Here is a 27,061-nt window from a genome sequence, read left to right on the forward strand (position 1 = left end):
ATCATGGAGTGCCACATAGAAAATGATTTTACACATTTGCTCATTAGTTAAGTAGTTAAGAGCAAAGGCTCTCCCAACCAGAAGCCTCACTAGATTTGATCCCTGTCTTTTAACATCTGATCTTCTAAGAATTTAAAAACAAACAAGCAAACCAACAACCTTGGACTTCATTTTCCTCATGTAGGCAACTGATAAACAGTAACGCACCTCTTCACATTATAAAGGATATATGATTTAGTATTAGTAAAGCACTTACAATAGTACCCACAACATAAAACCCATGATGTGAAGGTCATTAATCATTTCTTATTAAATGGGAGGATATGTTAGTTTCTTTTGGGGTTTCTCTTGAGAGGTAAGAGAAATGTTGAGATACGTTTACACTTCATTTTTCACACGGGAAATACATAGATTAAATGGTTGGTGACATCCTGCGTGCTGTGGGTGCTTTTCATCCTGATGAGACCCTCATGCTTAACTTCTTAACCTTTCTCACCTTTTCTCTCAGTTCTTTGAGTATCCACTAACCTTTGCTGACTCTTTGGGAGGAACTGTCTTACCTCCTCTTTTTCTTGTATTGATGAGACTTACTGAATTGATGTGACTCCAGTGTAAAATGTGAAACCTTTCAAAAAAGCTGAGATAGGTCCCTTTTATACCTTGGATCTAAAAGACCATTTACACAAGTACTATATACTTGACATTTGGTTCAGAATTAAGAAACTAATGGATGGAATTTCTAAAAAGATGTAATGACACCATCTAGTGGAGGTAGATTAAAAACCGTGGTTGACTGGCAGCTTTGTTCATAAGTAAAACATTTTGTATCTGCTACTTCCTGAATATTAGGAATGTTTCAGGAGCTTAAAATAAAATATGGTAAAAAGCCATTTTAATGTGGCTTCTCAGGTGATGGTGTTTTTATTGGATTACTCAGTCTACATTAAATCAAAGTATATTTAAGTATATATTAGGCTAGAATTTCCCTAGTCATTGTTTGTCCAGGATGTGGAAAGCAATAAATTAATGTTTTAAACTTAAGTGCTCTATTTAAAGTAAAGGTGGCTCCAAGATAGAGCATCAGTGAGTGTCCTTGGGTTCTGGCAAGAGCAGCAGAGGATGAAGGTGTGCCACTGAGGAGCAAGTCACACTGAGGGATTGAGCTCGCTTCCTCCGCCTGTGAGGGATGCTGCTGACGGCTCTCAGCTGTGAGCCACTCCATTCCCTCCACCATAGTCAGATTCCTTTAGGCCCCTTCTTACATCAAGCTAATATTTAGTTCAGGGTCTCACTGTTTGAATATTAACTACTGCTCTGTGAGGTAATCAGGGAGAGAGTCAGAGCACTTGAAAAATGCCATAAGCCATGAAGTTCCCTTTTAAAGACATGTGGGTATATTCAAATAATATTTAAAGAAGGAAACTGAAAGCTGTTCCTATTTTCCATGCCATTTCTTGATAGCCGCTGTTTTCTGATGTTGACCAGATTGTTTTGCTTTCGTTTGAAATACATTTGTTCTGAGATGTATAAATATCTTACAGACACATCTATGCATTTATTAAATACTGGCAGAAACAAAAACATTTGTTAACTTTTCTCATCTAAGTTGCTTGCTGTGTGGGGAAAAGTTAGCATCTAGATGGCTCCTTTCATCCTTTGTGCTGTCCATATGGGCTAAGATACTGAGATACACCCAGGGTGCAATATAGGAATATATTCAAACCACACTGAATGCTATTCTTTAGAGGAATCATGCTGCTGAGTTCATTAGAATTTCTTTTGTGCTTTATGTTAGGAGGCCTTACATCGGGAACAGATGTTGGAACAGAAGTTAGCCACACTTCAGCGGCTACTAGCCATCACCCAAGAGGCTTCAGATACTAGTTGGCAGGTACTCCATTTACTTAATTAATATTTAAGAAATATGTAAGCCATTTAATAGGATGGTTTTGGTTTTTTGACTTTTGTTTTTTGGGTTTTTTTTTTTTGTTTTTTTGTGTGTGTTGAATGAATTAAAACTAAGATTTTTCTGGCAAACAAAAGTAAAGCTATTCCTTAAAGAACAACAGTCAAAACATTTTATCACCTATCTCATTTGATTTTTTTCATTTTCTTTTTTTTGGCAATAAAATCTGTTCTACATGATATTATTTTGCTGTTGTTGTGACTCTGGGTTTTTATTTATATCTAATTTTTTCCAACAGGCTTTAATAGATGAAGATAGACTCTTATCACGGTTAGAAGTTATGGGAAACCAGTTGCAGGCATGCTCCAAAGTAGGTATTTATTATCAGGTACACAAGGAAGAATTCATGGTGTTTTCTGTAGTTTCAGGTCTGTTATTTGAGTTTATGCTAAAACATTTATATAGTTCCACAATTCTTTCATATCTTTGTTGTGAAAAAAATTCAAGCCTACCTATAAGTAGGAAGAATTGTGTGATATCTACCTTTGTGCAACTCTGATTCCTTTTTCTGTTTCAGTTGATACCCATTTGAAGAGGTGATTTATCTTCTGGAATGTGGCTTGGTTTATACTGTGATTGAAATATTTTTCTGGTTCTTTAAGGCATGAAATAAATAATGGTTCTGGGTTAGATGTTACGATACTTGTTTTACTTGCCCCCCACCCCTTCATGGATGGTGGTGGCTTTTGTTTTAAGATCTTACCATTCATTAATGATTCTACACTAGGTTCATTATTTCATTAAAGATATTTACCATAGGGCTGGAGAGATGGCTCAGTGGTTAAGAGCACTGGCTGCTCTTCCAGAGATCCTGAGTTCAATTCCCAGCAACCACATGGTGGCTCACAACCATCTGTAATGAGATCTGATGCCCTCTTATGGTGTGTCTGAAGACAGTGACAGTGTACTTATATATATAATAAATAAATAATAAATAAATCTTTTAAATAAAAAAAGGATATTTAACAGTAGTAATGTAATTCTGTCATTTCATTTACTTCTTCAAAGAGAATTCTTCCTTCATGAACTATTTTATTACTCTGAAGTATATCTTCTACAGGAAAAAAACAGAATAAAAGATTCTCCCCCAATTATTTACTAGATTAAAACAGAATAAATTGATTAATTTTTATCCAGCAGCAAATGACAATGAAGTGCTTTCACCCTTGTTTAGATCAAAATACACTTGGTGTGCTTCAGTCTATACTAGTATTTACCCTTGTTGATGATCAACTTATTCCATGTTTTCTGTGAGTAAATGCTTTGAGGCTGGCTCTCTGGCTCACTCGTCTACTTTGGTGGCTTCGGTCGCCGTGCAAGCTATTGAGGAGGCTCTGCTCATCTTGCAAAGTTTTTGTTCTAGACCTAGAGTCTCCTTTTTCCTCATGAAGCTCTTACTATCTATCATCTTAGCTATAATTCCAAAATGTTTGGGGCCTTTGATAGCAATGACTTTTGCTCACAAATAAAATTATGATGGCTTCTACAGAATACAAGTAATTAATCTTAATAATTGTGAGAAACTATTTGCCTTTAACTCATTTTTGTTGAAATTAGTATAATTTCTGAAGGCATAATTTATTGATACAACTTTGAAATACAAATCTCGAATTTGTATTTGTGGGTACCTTAACATATAATTGTGAGTATTATAATGTGTTTCTTTCAAAGGATAAAGAGTTTTGAAAGAAAGGTGACTTGGTGTAATGTGAGGGCCTTTTATTCTAGACTCAGACAGAGGACAGCCTGCGGAAGGAGCTGATAGCGCTGCAGGAGGATAAACATAACTATGAAACGACAGCCAAAGAGTCCCTGAGGCGGGTTCTTCAGGAGAAAATCGAAGTGCTTAGAAAACTTTCAGAAGTTGAGGTATTTCACTTTTATTGTTGTTAGCTTAAAGATTTGTTTTACTTTTAAAATTATGTTGTCTGTGTGTAGTGTGTGTGAGTGGAAGTGCCCGCAGAAGTCCAAGGCCCTCGGATCCACTGGACCTGGAATTATAGACAGTTTGAGCTGTCTGATGTGGATGCTGGGAACTGAATTATCTTTGCCTGGTCTGGAATTTGCTTCTTAGACCAGGTTGGCCCCTGAACTGCTTTTGCCTCCCAAGTGGTGGGATTAAACACATGCTGATACCATGTCTGGTGGGAATTTATCTTTTGTCATAAAAGGTTGCTGACTTTTAGTGGAGGGTGGTTACACAAGGCTGAGAACCTTACTACTTTACCCATCCTGTAGAGCCTTCCTAGTGCTGAGACCCTTTAATACAGTTATTCTCATATTGTGGTGACCCCTAACCATAATAGTATTTTTGTTGCTACTCCATAACTGTAATTTTGCTGCTGTTAATTATAATGTGAATATATTTTTGGATGGTCTTCAGTACCCTATGAGAAGAGGGTCATTCTACCCATAAAAGTTAAAACATTGCTCTAGAGTGACATTGTATCTTAGGCTTTAGAAGTTTAATATCTTCTAGGTCCTATGAAAAATTAAAATGTGATTCTTGGGACTGAGGATTTAGCTCAGTGGGCATGTGCTTTAGCATGTGTGAGGACATGGATAGTTTGTATTATGGTTTCATTCTATAATATGTGCTTTATGTTCATTGATGTTTGATTAATCTGACATACACATAAAGTTTCAAGCATCTTTGTTTTCATATTAGATGAATTGTTATGTGGTTTTATTCTTTCTTTAAGGATTGTTGACTTAGAGGTGAGTGTGATAGAGTGTACTTATTATAATCATCACACTTGGGAGTCAGAGGCAGGAGATTCACAGAAGATTAGCCTAGCCAGTACTCCATAGTGAACTTGAAGCTGGCTTTAGTAACAGTGTTGTTTCAAAAGCAAATAGAAAAGGAGTTGGTGGTTTTAAAATAATTCAAGGCTAAAAGTTATGCTTGTTGAACTGTTTAATAATAATAGGTAAAATTCTCTGCTCATTTCCCAACAATCAAAAAAGTAACTCTTAATTTCTTTCTCAGCCTGTTTATCCTTTGAGTAGAGGAAGGTTACTGATTTGAGTTAATTTTATATCCAGCCACTTTTTGAAGTTGTTTATCAGGTTTAGGAGTTCTCTGGAATTTTGGGGGTCACTTAAGTATACTTTCATCTGCAAATCTGCAAATAGTGATCTTTTGACTTCTTCCTTTCCAATTTGTATCCCTTTGACCTTCTTTTGCTGTTTAATTGCTCTGGCCAGAACTTCTAGTGCTATATTGAATAGGTATGGAGAGAATGGGCAACTTTTTCTAGTCCCTGATTTTAGTGGGATTGCCAAAAGAATGCTGCAACCTGGGTATAAATATTATGCCTTTATTTTTGGCTAGAAAAGAGTTATTTTTAGCCTAGACCTAACCATTTTTATACTCTTACCAGAAAGATTCACAGAAATATCAAGTGCTATGCATTGAAACTTGTTTTTTAAATGTTACCTGACTGTGTATATTAATGTAAAACAATGTTAATTTACTTATATTTTCAGTTTGTACTGCCTGGTATGTCTGTGTAAGAAGCCAATTTTTGTGTATTTGTTACAGTTTTAGTTTATTTATATTTGATGCTTTGTAAACTCAAACAAGTATACTGTACCTATAGATCAGATTTTTTAAAAAGCAACTCTTAGTTGTGTTTTAGTATATATGTTCCTGACATTATTTTGTCTTTTAACTCAGCTTCTTATACATTTAGTCCAAATGTTGATGTAGACTAGTACAAAGCTACACTTTTTACAAATTAAATTTACACTACATTTTAAATAAGTAGCCATTTACTCTAAGTGAATTAATTGCCTGTGAACTTGAATTGCAGCGAAGTCTGAGTAACACTGAAGATGAATGTACCCACCTGAAAGAGATGAATGAACGGACTCAGGAAGAATTAAGAGAATTAGCCAATAAATATAATGGAGCAGTTAATGAAATTAAAGATTTATCTGATAAATTAAAGGTATGTATATTAGTTACTTTTGTATTGCTATGACAGAACACCATGAGCAAGATACCTTATAGAAGGAAGAGGTTACTTGGGCTTAGGGTTGCAGAGGAGTAGGAATCTATCATTGTGGTAAGGAGGTATAGCAGCAGGCAGCTATAACAGCTGGGGCTGGAGGCTGAGAGCTCTCTGGGAATGGCTTGAGGCTTTGAACATCAAAGCCTATTCCCTGTGACATAATTCATCCAACAAAGGCACACCTCTTAGACCTACCCAGATAGTGTTAGCAACTGATGACCAAGTATTGAAACATGTGACCTGTTAGGGACATTCTTTGTCCAGGCATCACAGCTATATTTAAACTGCCTGAAGTATGTAAAGCTAGTCACTAACATGTTAACAGCTTAGAAGTTTAGGGATCACTCAATAGCTGTTGATGTGAGATTGGTAAAGTTAAATAGTTGAAACTGATAGTGAAAATAGGAAATGTATTCTATTTACTCTACCTTCTATTACTGTTGAAAATGAAAAGCCTTTAAAGTAGACATACTTCTCTGGATGGAAATGTAGTCAGCACTTCATAACAGCAGGTGTAATGTTTGCTTCAGCATCACATAGACTAAGAAAAGAACGGCATTTTCTAATATATACTTAGAAGTAGATGAATATCAGTATGATCTGAATTAGTGAGATGGCTCAGTGTGGGCACTGCCATGCAAACCGGAAGACCTAAGTTTGGTTATAGAATTCATGGTGGAAGGAAGGAAAGTCCCAGAGTTGTCCTCTGATCTCCATTTGAGGGCCATGGAACCCATGCAGTAGAACTTAGCCATGTGTAACATTCATGCGCACATGCGCACATGTAGACACAGACATACAGGCACACACACAAAATAATAGTAATAGTAGTAGTAGTAGTAGTAGTAGTAATAATAATAATAATAATAATAATAATAATAATAATAATAATAATAAATGTGAGAGGGAGCGGAGGGAGGGAGAGGGAGAAAGATTATGAAAAGAGAGAATCAGAAGCCATAGTGAGATGTCTCATGGGATAACACAAGCCTGATATCCTGAGTTCACTCCCAGGAGCCCATGTAAAGGTGGAAGGAATCGACTTCACAGAGTTCTGCTCTGATCTCCACATGCACCTACCCCACGCATCATGTACACACACGTGTACATATTATAATGATAAAGTTTTTAAAAAGAATTAGCAAAATCTAATATAATCAGATGCTTTAAAAACCTCCTCATTTTTAGGTTATCTCAGAGTTAGGGACCAGTTGTTTAGTACTGCAGTAAATCCAAAGGGAGCTTGGGATAACGGGTGTGCTGTGGTTGGTCTCAGCCTTCAGCTATGCCATTCATTCTGTTTCAGCTGATTCCTCTGAACAGTTTTAATAAGGGACCAGACCATAAGCTAATGTCTAGTTGGTCCTTAAAAGTCTTGTGAGTGATTTATTAAAAATCCATCCCAGTATTAGTCATATCTGTTGGCAGGTTATGAGAGGGAAGGAAGAGATTGTGGGGGACTGGAGAGAAAATAGAACGTATGTGACATGAAAGCAGAAAGGGCTGTGTGGGAAGAGAGACGGAGGCAGCCAGAGAGGCAGCGGTCATCCGGATGGGTGGTGTAAATAGGATGAATTAAAGTAATGTATAGACACATGTATAAAGAATGCCATTATAAAACAGTACTTTGTGATAGTAATTTGAAAAGTAATTAAACAAAAGGAAAATGATCCTGACCTCAGTTGCATGCCTACAAGATACGGTATTTATCAGAGAAGGCAGAGCATAGTTCACAGATGGTCTCAGAGAGGTCTTGTCAAGAGAAAAGTTTTTGAAAAGGGTTTGGGCTGTCACCTTTTAGTTAGTAATTTTAAATTAGTGTCACATTTTAGATCTATCAAGCAAGTTGTAATAATAGTAAATTTGGGACTATATTTCCCACATAACCAACATGGAGGATTTAACTTGGCCTGTAGCACTTGTTTATCTCTGTGTCTCCTTCTCGATGCTGTGTAGTAGTGAGCTTGGTGCAGGTCACTCGCTTTCCACGTCAGGTCTGTCTTTGTTTTCTATAGAAAATTATTTTTATAAATATGTTCTGTAATTCTGAATATATTTCTCAGAAGTGTAAGTGAATGAAGTCAGACCTGGCTTTAGGCTAGTTAAAACAAGGTGAAGTTTTATGAATTTACTGAAGTTTCCTTCTCAATAGGTAGCAGAAGGAAAGCAAGAGGAAATCCAGCAGAAGGGACAAGCCGAGAAGAAAGAATTACAGACTAAAATTGATGAAATGGAAGAAAAAGAACAAGAGCTCCAGGCAAAAATAGAAGCTTTGCAAGCTGATAATGACTTCACCAATGAGAGGCTAACAGCTTTACAAGGTAAGCTGGCTGAGACATAAATTGGTTTTATTTGGTTTTTGTTCTCTTTGTCTGTGAAATACCTTTTTCTTGGACTATTTTTTACAGTACGGTTAGAACACCTGCAGGAGAAAACTCTTAAAGAATGCAGCAGCTTAGGTAGGTGTCACCTTAATTAAAGATGTTGTCACTAGCTGTTAACCTTGTTCCCAGCTCACATGGTTCACTTCTCACGCTGTTTACTTTCATTTGATATTTTACTTGTCAAGTACTAAAGGTTATATATTTAGTAATCTCCTTTTACAATGCTCATGATTGCCACCAGTGGGCGCCGTTGCTCAGACTTTGAGACAGTTTTGCCTTTGAGATCTTAAGTAGCAGGATTACCACCCCCCGCCCCCACACACACCCATCCATCCACCAGGTTCTTTGGAAGTTCTCTAAGCCTGAATTAGTAGAGACTGGCAGCTGAAACTCTTCTTATAAGTAGTGTTCTATACAAAGTCAGTGTGAGTAGAAATATTAAATGCTGTTGTTACACATGAAGCCAGTTTTAAAGTTAACATTTTCTTTGATCAGGCAATGATATCCTGTCTTAATCCTAGGGATACAAGTTGATGACTTCTTACCTAAAATAAATGGAAGCACAGAAAAAGGTAGCGTAAAAAACTTAACTATTTTTTCATGATATCCTTCTATCATTTATGTAGGACATAGAGCTAATGCTTGATGAGTTTTAGTACTTGAAGTAACACACACATACAGCTGTTCACATACCATTGGAATTCGTCGTTTAAAATCCAGCTTCTCTTAATAGTTTAAGATACAGAGGTGATCTGTACGTAGCTATCCCTTTGTGAAAACGGCAGTGGCTCAGGTGAGAAAATGCTGCACATTGTTAGCCGTGGCTTGTTTTGTATGGCTCTTACCGTCTGAGGAGTTTGTACCACAGTGGTTTTGTTCCATTATGCTCGGCTTCCAGGTCTCCATTTGCAGTGTATGAACTTACTTAATGTCCCGTCGAACATTTACTTCATCTAAAAATTTTTTTAGTTTTTGTTTTTTTGGCCCTTTTTTTCTGGGTAGCAGGAGTTCTCAATCGACCAAACTTAGAGCCAGTGCATTACTTTTTGTTGTTCTCTGTTGCCCTTCCTCCCGCTCTCCCTCTCTCTTATGTCTTACCGTACCACCATGGCTGCTTAGAACTATTTAAATCATGCTGGCCATGAGCTCACCGAGGTCTGCTTGCCTCTGTCCCGCAAGAACTGAGATCAAAGACTTGAGCCACCCTCCCAGCACACGGATGCTTTTATAGTCCTTGTTCACTTTAGCCACTTGCCCCTTTGCTCTAAGAGTCACGGAGAACCAACTCCAGCTATGTGCTTAATCTTACACAGGATTTGTGGAATACTTAAGGATTAAAATTAAGTTCAGTGAATACTGATTTGCTTATCAGCTGATTTTGATATACAGAATTGAGAAGACGGTATTAAGTTCAGAACTAGAACTTCTGATGAAACTATATTCCACTTACCAGGGTATATCCTTATCAGAGGTCAGAGTTAAGAAGTAGTTACTTTTGATTTGTTTGAAATAAAAAATGGATGAGCAGGAGATGTAGCTTCATGTGTTATCCAAGTTTATGCCTTGGATTCAAATCCAAAAAGGGGGGGGGGGGGCTGCCTAAGCTGGCCCAGCTAATCTAAGTGTGAGCTCTGCAGTCCAAGTCTAATATTGCATGTACTGTGCATTTCAGCGTTCCTGAGAAAAAGTATCCGTTTGACTTCTTTGTGTATTTTATAAAACGCCTTAAGTTTTTCAGACTTGAATTTTTGAGTTCCAATTTGAGAATTTTTAAAGGTGTAGTTTATATTCATTTTACTAAAACTTTTACTTGCTGTATATTAAAAATATTTAGCAAATTTTTGTTAAATGAGTTAATCTTTGTCTTCTAAGTACTCTTTTTCTTAAATAATTTTATGTGTTTCATTATTATTTTGCTTGCTTTTCTGATTGTATACTTTTTAGTTAAATTCATATTTTCTTGAATATGTGTCAAGTGTTACATTAAATAATACAAGCTATGGACTTCTATTTTTTCAGTTAAGTATCTTTATATACATACCAAACCATCTTTTTACTAGAGTTGTCAGATAGACTAGTAGTGTGCTTTCCTGTTAGAAAGTAGTTACAGACTCGGTAATTTAATATTAAATGAATAAAACTTTCTATTGTTATGGGGTGCTCCTTGCTGGGATTACCCCACTGGTAAAGCATCTGGCTTGCTGACTGTGTTAAGACCATGAGAAGGAGCAGCACAAACATCTCATTACTGCATTCTATTGCAGAGTGGACTTTAAGTAAGATAATTTACCTCTTAAAACATCACCAAAGTTCACAGTCACAGTTTTCCTGAATTCTCAAGTTAGCACTACGCTTTAAGTAGTAGAGAAAATACCAAGTATAGATGCAAGAGAAAGTGTCATTAGTGTCTAGAGATATTGTAGTCTTATTTCTTTCAATGAACTCTTTTGAAATGACTTAAGTTTCTAAAAGCACAGATTTTTATATTGTAAGTTTTTGTCTCTTTTAAAATAATGCTTATTTAAATATATATTGAAGTATAGCATAGTTCTGTCTAAAAGCAACATGTGAGAAATTTAAAAAGTTCTAGTAACTACGAAGTTGAAAAAGAAGCAAGGAGAACACATTTAAGTAGTAAATTTTATTTAACCAGCAATTTTTAAAATGTTATTTAAATATCTGACCAATATTTAAAGGTTAATAATGAGCCATTCATATTAATTTTCCCTAGTGAGTGTTTGAAGTCATCATGTATTTTATGCTGCACGTAGCTTGGTTAGAAGCTCTGTTTAAATGGCTTAGTGGCATATGCATTTAATGTCCAGTAGCACAGGTACAACATGGGTATAAAGAAAACTGTAATACATAGGAAACCCATTTGTGTAAACTATGCCTTCTAAATAGAATAGTTCTTTATGTTTCCATCTGTTTGCTTTATTTTTTCCATTTCTTTTACTTTTACTTTCACCAGTATCACAGAGACTTGTTTTCCTTCCCGTGAGCACCTGACTCCTTGTGGATTACCAGTGATGGTTATGTGCTCTGTAGTTGTGTCAACTTCATTCTTAAGTGTCACATTTGAAATGCTTTACATAGACTTCGAGAATGTTGTCTTATGTGTAAGAAGTGCTTTTGTAGCATGCCACATCTGTATTTGCCTTTTTATTTAGATAGTAGACTTTATCTAAGCTACTCTACTAAATATTTTAGGGTCAGATTCAGATATTAAAAATAGAGTACACAGGGAACTGGAGAGATGGCTCAGTGGTTCAGATCACTCTCTGCTCTGCAAGAGGACCCAGGTTTGATTCCCAGAAACCACATGGCAGCTCACAACCACCAGTAACTCTAGGTGCAGGGGATCCAACATCCTTTTCTGACCTCTGTGGGTTCCTGCATGCAAAACTAGAATAACTGATCTTTAGTTTAGTAACAGTGGAGGTCATGGTTACTGTTCTGTTGCTGTGAAGAGACACCATAACCAAAGCAACTTAGAGAAGAAAACATTTAATTGGAGCTTTAGAGTGTAAGAGGGTGAGTCTCTATCATCATGGCAGGAAGCATGGCACAGGCTGGCAGACATGGTGCTGAAGGAGTAGCAGAGAGCCCACATTAGTGAGACAGGGCCTGGCTTGGGTTTTTAAACCCCAATGTCACACCTCCTTCAACAAGACCACACCTCCTAAATATACCAATTCTACCAACAGAGGACCAGCCATTCAAATATATCAGTCTATGGAGGCTGTTCTCATTCAGACCACCACAGTGGGTTTCCCTGTTTTTAATAAGAGTCACCAGGAATTGATTAATACTGGTTTGACATATTATATATCTGTCATAAAGTCCTTTGTTTGTGCTCTTCCTTATCACCCCTCTCCACCGACTCTCTTCCTTTCCCTTTGTATCCAGTAAGTGGATTTAAGCTAGATCACATGTAAGAGATGTATTTGTCTTTTTCCTCTCCTTATCCTTTCTTCTTCTCCCTCCTTTTAGGCCACTTCCTCCCTATCCATAATCTCTTCCTACTTACCCCATCACATACGCTATATATGCATTTAAATCTAGATTTTATATGTGAGAGAAGCTTGGGAAAGAGTCTGGCTGCTCTTGTTTAACATTTGATCATCAGTTCTACCCGTTTTCTTGCAGATGAACATTAAACCTCTGTTCTGTTGTGTATATATACTGCATGTTCTTCATTGTCCAAACAAATTTTTATACTTAACATAATATTGTATAGTTTGAATTTTGAAAGTGTTTAGTTTAGAGATTATATAAAATGACTTTTTAATTTGACATGTTTTAATCTACTGAGGGTTTCTGTTTTTCCTGAGGTAGCTCCAGTTGGCAAATTCTATTTGTCAAAATTAGTGATTTCATTCCAAATTTCTGCTCCAGTTAATTTTTAATTTTTTATTTAGGGCTGTATTGTACTTCTCATTGATCTTTCTAAAACAAAAAGTTGTATTAATCTCAACCCCCCACCCCTGTCTTCATTTTATAACTATAGCGTGGGCCCTTTGGGCACTGGGTAACTAGATTAAAAGAATGAACACTTGAAAGGCTAAGAAGGCAGTTAACAGGGAAGGTGTCACAGAGGAGAGGTGGGCAGTGGGAGGTGGAGAGTGGGGTGGAAGGTGAGCATGGGTGGTGTTGCCCAGGGCGTGCATTCCAGGGCGGAGTGCCTCTAGACCTTCCAGTAGTCACAGCTTCTGAACCTCTTGTGTAGTTTTGAAAGATACACATACATTACTGAGGAATGTCTTCTGGATTCAGAAGTTAGTCCTTGACCTTTCAGTTGAGTTAATACTATTGTAAGAAAAGGGCCGAAACTCTAACTACTATTTTAATTTTCTCTTTTTAAACTCTACTTTTTACAAAACTAGATTATTTAAGTAAGCAAACCATTTATGAAGCTCTTGTTTTTGACTGTATAGAACATGAAATTTGAGTTGAGATAATGTATTATAGTGATTATGTATGCTATAGATTAAGGAAACCAGTTGTAAAAATGAGTGTATACAAATATCTCATCGATTTCTTTAAAGTTTACAGAAATTGTTGTCTGTAACTTCCTCTCCAGCTTCTTTTTGAAAAGATAAGATTTATTTATTTATTATATGTAAGTCCACTGTAGCTATCTTCAGACACGCTGGAAGAGGACATCAGATCTCATTATAGATGGTTGTCAGCCACCTATAATGTGGTTGCTGGGATTTGAACTCAGGACCTCTGAGCAAACTCTCCAGCCCCCTTCCCAGCTTCTTAAATGGGACTTACATCATAGTCCCAAGTTTCCTTGAAGCTCAGTATGTATGTAGCCCATGTTGGTGTCAAACTCATGGCAGTCCTCCTGCCTCATCCTCCTAAATGTTGGGAATTTCAGTGCATGCTACCATGCCTGGCTGATTTTTTTTTTAACATTCTAAAGTTTTTACATCTTAGTTGAGAGAGAGAGAGAGAGAGAGAGAGAGAGAGAGACAGAGACAGAGAGAGAGAGAGAGAGAGAGAGAGAGAGAGAGAGAGAGAGAGAGACTGTTAGTATACACACCTGATGTTAATTCAGTAATTAAAAACACAAAAATCACTTCAGAGTATTTGCAACCCTATTATGGAGAAAGGTACATATGAAAAGTGGGAAAAGCTTTTTAAAGCAATATATTTGTTTTTGTTTATTTTTTTAGCTTTTTTGATAAAAACTGCACCTTTAAAAGCTACCCATTCAGAGTAAACTAGTCATTATATAAATTGCAGCTTTCAATATTGAAAATGTGTTAAAATATACTCTATTAGTTCTTTTCAATTGCCTATGTTAAAATAATTTAAAAAATATTTTTTACTTTTGCTGTTGTTTATTTCAAGACAGCAACAAACTATCTCCTTAAAGGTCTTTCTTTCTTTATTAGAGCACTTGTTTTCAAAGAGTGGCGGGGACTGCACTTTTATCCACCAGTTCATAGAATGCCAGAGTGAGTATTTCTCACATTGATTTTAATGAAATCAGGGGCTGAAGTTAGGAGGGCTGTGAGGAGGATCTCAGTGTACCTGTAGTAGAAGTTTGCAAATATCTTCAGGTATCAGCAAACCTGTTTTATTTCTCACTTTTGAGAAAAATATTCTTACTGCGTTTGCCTACATGTACAGAGCATCTACATTTCATTTTGGTGGCCCCTACACATACACACACAGAAACACACAGGAGGAAATTTCAAACCTGCTAACTATAAAAGTCATCCATCAGAGAATAAAATGGCCTGTCTGGGTTGTGAAGTACCTAAACTTTCTCATTTTAAAATATTTACTTATTTGATTTTATGTGTGTATTTTGTCTGCTTGTTTTGCATGAATGTATGTCTGTGCACAGTGTCTGTCTATGCGTTTTCTTCAGAGGCCAGGGGGAGGCCTCGGATCTCTGAAACCATAGTTTGATGTAGGTGCTGGGAACCAAACCCAGGCTCTGCAAGAGCGGCCAGTGCTCTAACTGCTGAGCCATCTCTCCTGTGCGTAGAGTACCCATGCATACCTAAAAGTACCTGTGTGGATACTTGATGAAGAAATATTGACAGTGGCTTCTACTCAAGTTCTAGTTCTAGCACAGATTGAATTTTGGGAGTTTTAAATACATTTCTCAGAGTAAATGAAGTTATTAAGTAAGTAGTGTTTTTGGGCACTCAGCTCCAAAGATGGCTTTTGGCACAGTGAAACCTTTTTATTTTAGGGAAAAGGTAGCAGTAAGTTGTCTTACACTATGGTGTTACCTACTATTGGCAACTTCCAAAAGGATTTCTTTAGAAATATTAAAGGTAGGCTGGCTCTTGGTGATTTAGACCTCGTTTGAGTTCTAAACAAAGTGTTGTGAATTCTTTTTATTTGAAGGTCATATAGCAGCTTAAATCTCTTCTTAGAAAGTTATGGCGTGTTTTAAGTGTTGTTAGTGACCAGTATAGTCACCATGTATAGTAGAGTTCTTGTTTCTGTGCATTTCTTTTCTTGTCACGCAGATACTCAAGCATTTTTCCTTTCTTCCCCTCCTGAAAAGAATGTTTTTTATCCATATCTCATGCATATATGTTTGCCTCATGCTTAACCCCAGGATCATTTATGGCTAAAAGGGTCATACCTGGATTTAGATCATAGTTTCAAAATGTTTTGCTGAATTGTAATTTTTAAAAGTCCTTGTTAGTAACAAATAAAGGTCATAGACCTTTATTATCACTTGCCTATTCTAAAAACAACCCCCTTAAATGTCTAATCTATATTATACATTTAATTTAAAGTGATATAAAATATAATTGTAGTCTAATATTTAAGTGAAGAAAATCTACATAGAGAGTTTTATTACATCATACTTGTGTGGTAAAATGAGCCAGATAATCATATTAAGAGAACAGAAGTCACAACAAACACCCTTAGTGAGAAAGTAACCAACTGTGTGATTGTAACATAAAATATTAAACCTGAGGGACACAGAAGGAAAGTCAGAAGAAACAAAGCAAAACAAAAGGGCTCCTATAATTTGATCTTTTGAGTTTTTGTGCAAATAGTGAGAGGCTCGACTCTATTTGAGTGACTCAGAGAAGCATATTGTAAGAATTTGGTTTCTTAATTTTAAGTAGCAACAGTTTGCTTTTGATGCTTCCAGATGGTATGTTGAATTTTCCAAATTAAATTGGTTCCTTAAATAAGGATTGCTGAAAAGAGGGTTACCTCTGGCCTTGTGTGTTGTTAGAAGGGGCATTAAGTCTAAAGAGTTATCACAAGAAAGGGAACTGGGCAAACTTTTTTTTTTTTTTTTTTTTTTGTGGTTGCTTTTGTTTTGTTTAATGGCTAGGCATCTTAAGTTGATTGGTCTTGATTACAAAATTTTTAGGATTGTATGTGCAATAGTACTTCAAATTTTTTTCCAGTCTTTAAAAAAGCAATGTCAATACTTTGTTTATTATTTATTTGGCTTAGAGAAAAGAAAAATTTTCCTTAATTCTAGGAAAAAGTGAGTTTTAAACATGCTTAAGTATAAACTTTTACACAATTCCCAATCTGTAAATAATCTATATAAAATTACATAAAGTCTATAATTAGCAGGTAACTTTATTAGAACATTAGCAAAAAGTTATCTTCAGGATACCAGGATTTAGGAAGGACTGAGTTCCTTCCATCTTCACTGTAAAGTTTAGTTACTTGAGCTACTTGAGGTTTACTTCATAAACTTAGTAGATAATTCAGAACTCTTGTGTTTTGTTTGGGTCTGTGAACGCTCAGTTGATGAACTTGCTTGAGCTGAGTGAAGTTCGGGACGTGGAGCCCTAAGACCTTGAGTACAGGGAGCATGGTTCTCTGGAAAGCTGCCTGCAGCAAGCTGTCAGGGCTGTGTCCTCGCAAGCAGAGAGAGTTTGCAGCTGGATGCCAGAAAAAACCTCTCAGGTCTGCTTTGTAGAGACAAGTTGTTCGTTTTCCAGGAGTCAGCTCACTCTGGACGGCATTACCAAGTGCCCCAAAGGGAAATTAATACCTGTGTTCTTAATCCATGGTTTTTTTCAGTATGTTTTTTTTTTTTTTAATCTTACTGGTTTGCAAAATATTTTTTCCCTTGCCCTCCTCATTTTGAATTTATAGTCACTGTTTCTGAAGGCTTCTTCCAGGACCTCCTTTCTGCTAGGGCTTGCTCACTTTTACTGAAACTGAACCCTCAGTTAGAGGATCCACTGGCTAGGTGTTGCTGGGTGACTCAGTGTTTACACCGTGTCACTCTGTGAGGTCAGCTTCAGAACAGTCTCGGGGATCTTGGTGCCAACTCTACTTCAAATACTTTTTTTTTAACTTTGGTTTTTATGATTTTTTTATTTCTTTAAACCATATCAGTTTATTAACCATAAAAAAATCAAGTAATTGTGGTTTTGTACTGAAAGTAGTTATACTCCTCATCATGGGAAAACCTCTCAGATGTTGCTAATATTTGATCTCCTCATTCTTAGTTTGCCTGCTCAAGACATGTTGAAGGTTGTTTGCAGCTCTTCTAGCACTTAAATAGCAGGAAGAGGACGATGGTAAATTCATGCCAACACTGTCTTTTCTGTTCTTGAAATTGGTCTGTTTTTACTGTGTCTGAATTCTGAACCCCTCTCTCCTCCTTATTCCTCCTTCCTCTTGCTTAAAAAGACAAAACAAACACAAACAAACAAACAAACAAACAAACAAAAACAGCTCCCAGAATGTCTTCTATAGCAAGAATTGCTTTAGCTAATTTTAGTTCACCAGAAATGGGTCCCCATGTACATATCTGAATTATTAAAATGCACTGTGCAGCCCTTTCTAGGAAATTATAAAACCTTATTTCTGCTAGTGACTTGCCAGTCTCCGAGGAAGATTAGTCGCTAACTTAATGTTGAACGTTAATTATAATTTTATTTAATTATATCTTCATGTTAATTTTAATAAGTTTATTTTGGCGTTTGCTTTTTCAGAATCAACCAACCCTTCAGGTGACTTTCTCTTGTTTCCATTTATAATGTTATTAGAGGAATTTTGGTAGGATTTTTTTCACCGACCATAGGATTCCTGGCAAATTCGACCCCCTTTTACCCTTCCTTCCTTCATTTGCCTGGTGCTTTCTGCTCTTGGCACACAGAAGTATTTGTGAACTGGGAGAGAAAAGTGACACCTTGTCTGAAACTCTGGAGGGGGGGGGGCAGCCGAAGTTTTCCCTGAAGTAGTATGTTCTTCTTTCTCCATCCCAGGCGAGTCAGCTGAGCTAGCTTTGTTTTTTATGTTGCTGTAATATTTTCTCAGAATCTAGAATTTCACTTTTTAATTAATAGTATGCATGCCATTTACAAAATTTGAATTGGTGTTATGTTTGCAATTTACAGAATTTAGGGTCAAGTACATTATCATAACAATATTTCATGATGCAGCTGTTTTGAGATTTAGAAAGGTTTTTTTGGATTGGTAGTTGCAGAGCAGGTAGCCTAGTTGTCTAACCTTTGGCTTACCCAGGACTTACAGTTGTACTCATACCTTAGCATCATGGTAGTTGTCCTATCAGGTAAGGAGATGTGTCTTTGGTGTTAAGAACCTAATGTTTGCACACCTGGGATCCCTTTAGTTTTCTTGTGAGAACGTTATTTTGTTCTTTATTTCTATTTTGAACCACATAGTAACATACATAATTTATTTCTGTGAACCAGGAAATAAGCTTAGTTCATCTAGAAGGGTTTTGGCAGATTGAATAGCTTTTACAATTTTATCATCTTATACTTTATGACTAAACTAAACGTTTAGATGATAGTTCCTGGAATAGTTAAGATGATTATGTTGCTTGTTTTGTTCCCCAGAATAAGCTTCAAATACAAGTGCCCAAGGAGATGTATCAGATTAAAATGTTCATAGCAGTGGTCTTTATAATAGTCCAAAACTGGAAACAACCCAGAAGACTCTCAGTATTAATAAATGCACTGTGGTCTGTTGGGTGACAGAAGCCTAGCATGTAATAATATGCACTGAAGTATTTTATTAAGAAGTTAGACCATTAAAGTTATATGTAGTCAGATATGCTTGGGTAGTGTGACTAAAGAAATGTGAAAGAGTGCACAGGGAGATAAAGTGCTTGTTGCACATGCATAAAGGCCAGAGGGATGTCAAGTAGCAGTAGGAAATGCTGGACATAGTGGCACATTCTGGCAGTCCCAGATAAGGTAAGGCAAAGACAGGAAGAGGTGTTGGCCAGCTGGGATACCTGAATGGTGAGAACCAGGTTCAGTGAGAAATCCTCTCAAAAATTATGAAAGCAACTGAGGAATGAACCCGAGTGTAATCTTTGGTCTTCACATGCATGTGCAAACATGTACCCACATACCCACACATGAACATAAACACATATACACACCAAGAAATGGAGGAAGTAATCAATATGAAAGAGTACATATTATAAAGTTAGTTAGTCTTTGCAATTGTGGGAAGAGAATAGAGTGTGGAGGGCCTTGGAGGTTGATAGAAAGGGTCTGTTCTTTAATTGGGCTCATAGAAATTCACTTTATAAATACCTATACCTTTTAAAACCTCATGTGTGGTGTGTGTGTGTATGTGTGTGTGTGTGTGTGTATTTATGCTAGGATTATGCTTTAATCCTAGCAGTGAGCAGGCTGGGCTAAGAGGGCTGCTAGAGATGGACAACACAGCCCACATGGTAAGACCCTGCCTCAAATAGATGAGGAGGAACAAGAACATGATAATAATCCCCGTTCTCCAGTAACACTTATCACACCAACCAACCATGCTTTCTTTTGTTTTTGTTTTTTAAAGAAAGCCTTCTATTGTATCTCTTTCAATTGTGTCAAGTCAGATAGCTCCTTCAAACTCTAAAGGATCTTTTTTATGTTACATGAAGTTCTTTTTTCCAATATCTGATGAGAGATGGGGAAGTCGATGGGCCTTTAAGCAGACGCTGTTTCTTACCTCTGTAGATTATAGGTGTTGCAGTAGAGCATCTGTGTTGTTGGACGTTTTATGTTTTGTTTGCTTTGTTTTTCACTTTCTCAAAATGAAAGGGAGAGTTTTGAGCAATATATTTTAATATGACCTCTCTCCCTCTCTCCCTCCCCTTATTTATGATTTTCAAGATAATTTTTCTGTGTAGCCCTGGCTTCTTGTAACTTGCTCTGTAGATCAGGCTGGCTTAGAGATGGCCTGCCTCTGCCTGAGTGTTGGCATTAAAGGTGTACCCTACCATTTCCTGGCTGAGTTTTTGATGCTTAAAACAATCATGGTAGTTGAGAAAAACAAGAAGAGTTACATTTATGTATTCAGGCAGATATGAGATCTAGGTCAGATTTGGGTTGGGACACCTCCCCATTCTCCTTAAGCCAATTTCCTTGTTTTATCACATCTTTGTTATCCTGGTGCATAGCAATATTTGAAGGAATCCTTATGTTCTCACAAGTAGTTTAAATCAAATTGAAGAGAGTAGAGATAATGGAAAGTTTCAGCATCCTGTCAAAGAGATTTGAATAAAGAATAGTGGAACAAGAGAGGGGGGGACACCAGCATCATTTAGGAGAAAGGAAGAAAATAGAAATTCAGCTTTAACCACAATGAGATTAAGTCCCTGTGGGATTCTGGATGAAGATATCTAGAAAGCAGTTAGAGAAAAATAGAGTTCTGGAAACTAAAAGAGAATATTACTTGCTATCAGCATTATAAATAGTTCAGTTTCAGGTAGTTAATACAATAAATAGATGAATTTTATTGCCATTAGCAAAAACCTTGAATACTAAATGCATGTGTTTAAATTATATCCTCATGGGGGAAAACGGCAATGAAAGGCTGATAAAGGAGTGGGCAGGCATAGGAAATGAATGGGCAGTTCCAGAAGTAAAAGACATAGTTTTTAAAAGGCAGTTGAAAGCTTTTGATTAAATACAGTTAGTGAATCCATTTATAACAAAAGATTTATGTCATGAGGAAAATGGGAGAAAAGACTTTAGCAAGTCATGGGTGTTTACAAAAATTTGGAATATTCCAAACAAATTATTCAGGTGTGAGAGATTTGGAATTCTATTCTGTTTCTTACTCACAGGGAGTAGAGGGGCAAGTTTTAACTCTACAGCTCAGATACCAAAGGTGCTAGGCAGGAGGAGTCCATGTAGTGCTTTAAGCAGGATGTGGGCTTACCTAAAGAATAGTCTGTGCTTTATTTTCTTTACCCTGGTTCATTCAGGAACTGCTACTTCCATGTCTCCTGAACTGCCATGTGTCCCATATTGCGTTTAGAACTTTGCCAGGTTTAAATATAATAAAAACAGGACATTGTGAACCAGGGAAGAAACGGGAAAAATATATAAAGCATAAGAAAGCTTTTAAGAAATGTAATTAATTTTTTCAGAAAGTTGTACTTGATAAATAAAACAAGAAATAGATTGTATTGTCTCTTAAAGGAAGCAGCACAAATAAAAAATTATTGACAGATCAGAGTATGATGCTGGAGTTTTTCAAATCAGTACAAGGGTTTTTAAAAAAGTAAATTTTCTAGAAAATAAAAATGGTAAGAATTTTGAGTAAATTTTTTTCTAAGTAAATGTTTTAAAGTAAGGAATTATCATGAGAATAAAAAGTTTAGCTGTGAGAAGTGAGAAAATGATGTGTGGAAGGACACACACACACACACACAAAGAGACAGAGATGGGGTGGGGGAGAGAATATACTTACCAATAAAGCAGAATGTAATTCCCTAGTGAAAGGTATTGGAATTCTACACTGTAAGCTAAGAAGACACACTGAATGTTCATCTAGACACCAAGGCACACAGCATACACTGTATTGTTTCTGTGATCCATCCAGGGTAAATCAATCAAGCGATAGGAAACAGATCAGAACCATCAGAGAGCGAGGTTTGGGGAATAAATGCTTAATGTTTATTTGGCTTTTTGGGGGGTAGACATGTTTGGATGTTATGATTGTACTAAATATTACAGAACTGTTCCTTTAAAATGGACGGTCTTTGTGAATTTTAGTTGAGAGGGTGGGTGGAGGGGAGTACAAAAATAATGGGGCTGGACATCCTGCCCCGTGGTACAGTACCTGCACTCTCTCCAGTATGGGTCTTTGGGGGGGGCAGGGAAATTCAGTAGCTCCAAGGGCAAGAGATTCATAGTAAGCAAAATTATAAAATGGCAGTCACTTTTTAAAATCTCTCCTTTCCAATTTCTGTATTCCTGTACTTTTATCTTTAGATTAAATTTATTATTTTGTATATATGACTATCTTTTCTATATGTATGTATTTGTACTATGTATGTTACCTATGGAGACCCGAAGAGTGTGTTAGATCCTCTAAAACTGAAATTACACCCCCATGTTGATGTTGGAAATGGAAGCTCAGCTCATCTGTAAGAACAGTTGTTGCTCTTAACACTGAGCTACCTCTGGATTCTTATGGGCTTAGTCTGTCAAGCATTTATTTCCCATTCATGCTACTTGTCTGTCATGAGGAGAGCACATTGTGCCACATCATCACTCAGGGTTTGTAAGGGTGTGATGTTGCCATCTCAAAGGATGATGCTTGAGTTCCTGTAGTGTGGGGTGTGTGAACCTCTCTAACTTCTCTTACTAGCTTTGGCCTTGGCTTGGTGCTATGGAGTTGGGTGTGTTACCCCAGGTACTCAGGAAGGAGAGGCAGATCAGTTATTGTAAGCTCTAGAAAGCCTTACCACCTATGAGGAATCTCCATTGGGCTCACATAGTTCCAAAGACAGGAAACAGCAGAGCACTTTGCTTGTAAACTTTGAAGGAGAATTATTTCCTGTAGAATTGTGGGCCTAGTTAAACTATCAGATAAAATTGTTAGTAGAACACCAGCATGTTCAGAGGAGAGAATGACAAGTCTTTTACCCTCTGGCCATTCCTTCTCATGAGATTACCACAAGTTATGTTACAATAACAAAAATAGAGGATAAAGTAAGAGAAAGATTTAGAATCCGCAGTCAGGGGCACAGTGCAGGGTACAGTTGAGACTAAGGCAGTAAAATTAAAAGGCTGAGAAAAGTCAGATGTGGCAAAGTGAAGTAAGTACTGACACTTGGGAGGTCGAGGCAGGAGGATCTGAAATTGAAGGCCAGCCTGGGCTACATATGAGATCCCATCTTTAAACAGATAGACAGACAAAAGATGAGGAAAGGGAGAGATGGAGATTTGTGTGACAATATCAGGAATTTCGTTTTTGTAAGAACTTAGACTGAAAAAAAATTAGTAAATAAAAAGGTTTTATAAAGTCCCAAAATACTGAATGATTTCAAATAAATTGTAAAAATATATTAACTGCTAAAAGCAGATAATTTCTTTTAAATTGCTAGCTCTTCTAAAATCATCCATTTTCTTGATATATATTATATGACTCTTCTGAGTTATCAGGATGGCATTGTTTCTCTTCTTTAAGAAAACTGCCTTCTCAGAATTCTTTATTTTAACTTCATACCCAGGACTTAATGATTTCCCATTGTTTGTTTCTTTCATTGCTTCATATAAAAGTCTAGACTTTACAATAGGATGATGTCTAATGAAAAGAAGGCATATTCTTTTCCTTCTCCCAGTTTTCTGAAGTAATTTGACTGTTCTAGTAAGTTTAGTTCTCTAGGTCCTCTTCAAGGTTCAAGCTTTTTGTTGAAGCGTAGTCATGGGGTGATGCTATCGTCTTTAAATTTGGTCATGGAATGTGTTACACTGCTCCTCTCGGGGAGTGCAGCTGTTTGAGCTTCGGTAGTAACGCTTATTTTCTTTGGCAGAGAAGCTGATGGTCCAGGGGCATCTAACCAAAGTGGTAGAAGAATCAAAGCTTTCAAAAGGTTAGTTTTCTGTCTCCTCTCCCCTGTAGTTTTACAGGTATTTGGATAATGAAAGTTAGTTTAGAATTTCAAGGTTGTTGTATTTTACCCATGAGCTTATTTCTTACAGCTTACAAAATGTCAATCTGGTAACAGGACCAGATATTAACAAGAGGAAGATTAGAGTCCATAGTCATATATAAATATTTGGATGTCTGTTTTAAGAAAAAAATAGGGAAGTTTCTTTTAATGTAGGCATTTGTGTGTAGCTTTAAGGTACTTGTGTGTGGTAGGTTTGTGGCAACCCTTCAGTCTCCCTGCTACATTATCTTCAGTTTTCATCTCAGTCTCAGCCAACGCAGTGCCAACCTTTTAGGAGTGAAAAATACTTAAAATTTAATTAAGTCTAGTAATTCATCAAAACAGATTTATTATTATTATAATTGTTATTATTACAGTGATTAAACTCAGGGAAGAAAATTAGGTTTAAAGCATCATACATACTGCTGCTTTTAAGCATAGGAAAACTAGGTAAATAAATCTGGTGGGATGTGTTCATTGTTAGAGTGGAACTTGCATCAGACTTTGCCAGAATAAAATTTAAAACTAGCTTCATAATCCTAGTCAGTTAAAACAACAAATGCTAAGAGTTTGTAACAGTTTGTTTTAGTACATTTTGTATTATTAGAGTAATTGGTTCACTTGGCTTTTGAAAATGCTTTTAAACAAATTTTGTTATTTCAGATATCTGGTGGCTTTCATTTTGAGTTTGTGCACAGTAGATGCCATATTAGGAGAAAGAACGCATAGACATGCAATGCTGAGATTGTTCTGGCAGATGGGCATTGGGTCTCAGAATAGTGAACTATTTTTAGTACCTATGCAATTTATTTTGTCTCATTAAACAGATGAGAACAGATTTTAAAATAGCCTTTACTTCACCATCTAAGTTCCTATTCTAATCTGTTAATTGAGTAAGCAACACTTTGTACTTGAAGCAAAGCAGAGGGTGAGGGTGATTGGTGTTTCTTTTTAAAAGTTGTCTTGCTGCTTAAGGATGCCAATGTATTCTGGAATAGATTTGCTTAAACCAGGTGGCTTTTTTGAAGAAGATGTGAGCAACTTTATGGATTAAAACAATGAGTAAAAAGCTTTGAAGGACCTGTTTTGATTCAGCAGTTCCTCTTTTGGGTCTCTTGGTTTGTTTTTTGAGATAGGTTCTTACTATGTTGCCTTGTTTAGCCTTGAGCTCCTGTCTTAGCTTCCTGAATGCTGAGATTACAAATGGGAGGGACCACATTTGGCTGGGTTTTATTTTAAGAAACAAGCTGGACAAATATTCAAGGTTCTTTGCTTTAGTCCGACATTTATTAAACCTATTATGGCAAATAGTTTAATTCCAATGAGGTTAATTATTTTCCAAGAATGATAATATATATATATATATATATTTCATTAATCAGCGTTTGTTAGTACTTTTCATACTGCCAAACCAGGTGGCCATAAAAGTTACATTTTAAATGTTTTCAGTCTGGCTATAAAATATTTCTTTGGAATTTGACTCAGTTACTTGTCTGTAAAAATGCATTAGTGATTTTATGGTGAACTTTTTCTTTTTTCCAATGAAAATGACAGTTGCTAGGAATTAAATTATCAGCTCCTCCTCAGGCTTTGCTTCACATGTCTTGTGTGTTCTTTCTGATTTAGGAATAACTCAGGACATATCTCTAGGCTTAGAAGTAGAAAGGAATGCAGCAGCATCATCCTGTCTATTGTATGTCCTCAGGCAACTCACTGAAACCTCAACCTCAGTTTTCCCACTCACGGTGTGTTAGGCTGGTTGCTTTGGTTTTAAGACTGGTTCTCAGGAAAGAAAAAGGGGGGAAGGGTAAACGAAGCAGTCTCTAATTAGCTTTAACTAAATATACAAATTATTTTAATCTATGTATTTTATACTTACTGTCTTTAGGTTTTAGTCAATAATATTCAATGTATATTGAATATATTTAATACACATTTCATTTTCCTGAAATGATGGTGCTGTAGTGAGCACCCTTATGTAATATTTCACATATTCAACTACTTCCTTAAGAGAAAGTAAAAGTGGGCTTATAAATTCATTTATTTGTTAGATTTATTAATTTTACAAATATTACTCTGCATGAATGTATATGGACTGTATACGCATTGGTTCCCACAGAGGCCAGAAGTAGTGCTGGATCCCCAGGGCCTGGAGTTGGAGTGAGTGTGAGCCACTCTGTGCTCTGGAACCATGCTAGGGTTCCCTGCAATAGGAAATGTTCTTGACTGCATCACTCCAGGCCATGGTTTTGCACACTTTAAATTTTGATGTATATTGTTACAAATGATACAGTCAGATAAATGCCATGATTATTTACAATCATGAAGATAATAATCCCCTTAAAGAATATGATTTTTCTCAATAGAGAAATAGCATCTGTATGTACTCAGAAAGTATACCCTCAGAAAGTAGAGTATGATTAACAGAGGAAAAAGAAAAACAGTAACAGAAAAAAAATATATAATAAAAAAAGAATAAAAGACTAGGGAAATAATTGTCTCCTTAGCAGCAATGAGGCAAAAGTAATACTTTGCAGCATAAATAGGCCAGATAGAGAAAATGGTTGTTGAGGTGAGGGGAATGTAGACTCAAGCAAAGACTTGCAGTCTGCGGTGAGCTCCTGTACATAATCCTCCAAAGAAGCCTGCATAACTGAACTTCCGTGGGAATCAACACAGGAAAAAGACGGTGGCTAAACTCTTCTGTATGAAGCTTAGCTGAAGCCTAGATGTGATTCCATAGGGTTTTGCTGGGAGAATGACCTTCTCTGTAAACCCTGTCCCAAAGAATGCCATAGACTACCTAGGTGTGCTGTTATAGATACTGGCTGGGACTTAGTCACCCATCATCTTTAAAAAACTGTTGCTCTGCCATTGGGTCTTTGAGAGTAATCGCCTAGAATGTCCGATGTGGCAGAGTAGCTCTCAAAAACAACTCCTTTAAAACAGGTCCCCTTCTTGTTGTAATTTGGGTTTGCTGAGTTTTCTTTAGAAGGGGGCTTTTCATCATAACTGAACTTTTATAATTGTGAGTTTTCAAGTGATTTTTCTGACTCTGCACTAGAGCAAGCTTCAGGTTATAATGTGTAATGTGCCTTTTCCTTTGATTGTCTTCAGGCAGCGGCAGCGTTGCTCTGGGAGTTGGTTGCATTTGCTGTGCCTCCCTGATTACTGTAACAAAGCTCGCTGTAGTTCTGTTCCCAGTTGATAGGTGGACAGACTTGAATAAGAGCCACAGCCCTCTGCACAGCAGGCAGGATCCACATTTTGATTTTCTGTGAGCTGTGACAAATAACCAGTGTTG

General features: G+C 36.7%; 1 protein-coding gene across 28 annotated transcripts in view; it reads left to right on the forward strand.

Annotated features, from left to right (window-relative positions):
- The window catches only part of SLMAP (sarcolemma associated protein), a 110,519-nt gene that overhangs the window by 57,899 nt on the left and 25,559 nt on the right, over window positions 1-27,061 (forward strand). For 7 of the 28 annotated variants that reach the window (XM_080926512.1, XM_080926491.1, XM_080926501.1 and 4 more), the window contains exons 6-14: window positions 1,796-1,891; window positions 2,205-2,276; window positions 3,695-3,835; window positions 5,782-5,919; window positions 8,135-8,303; window positions 8,391-8,441; window positions 8,888-8,938; window positions 14,273-14,335; window positions 23,638-23,697. In XM_080926512.1, the coding sequence (XP_080782638.1) occupies window positions 1,796-1,891; window positions 2,205-2,276; window positions 3,695-3,835; window positions 5,782-5,919; window positions 8,135-8,303; window positions 8,391-8,441; window positions 8,888-8,938; window positions 14,273-14,335; window positions 23,638-23,697 (841 nt within the window). The remainder of the gene's footprint in view (window positions 1-1,795; window positions 1,892-2,204; window positions 2,277-3,694; window positions 3,836-5,781; window positions 5,920-8,134; window positions 8,304-8,390; window positions 8,442-8,887; window positions 8,939-14,272; window positions 14,336-23,637; window positions 23,698-27,061) is intronic. The other 21 variants (XM_080926516.1, XM_080926492.1, XM_080926518.1 and 18 more) reach the window with 6 other exon arrangements.

The sequence above is a fragment of the Micromys minutus genome, assembly GCF_963924665.1.
Source record: "Micromys minutus genome assembly, chromosome: 12".
Taxonomy (NCBI): domain Eukaryota; kingdom Metazoa; phylum Chordata; class Mammalia; order Rodentia; family Muridae; genus Micromys; species Micromys minutus.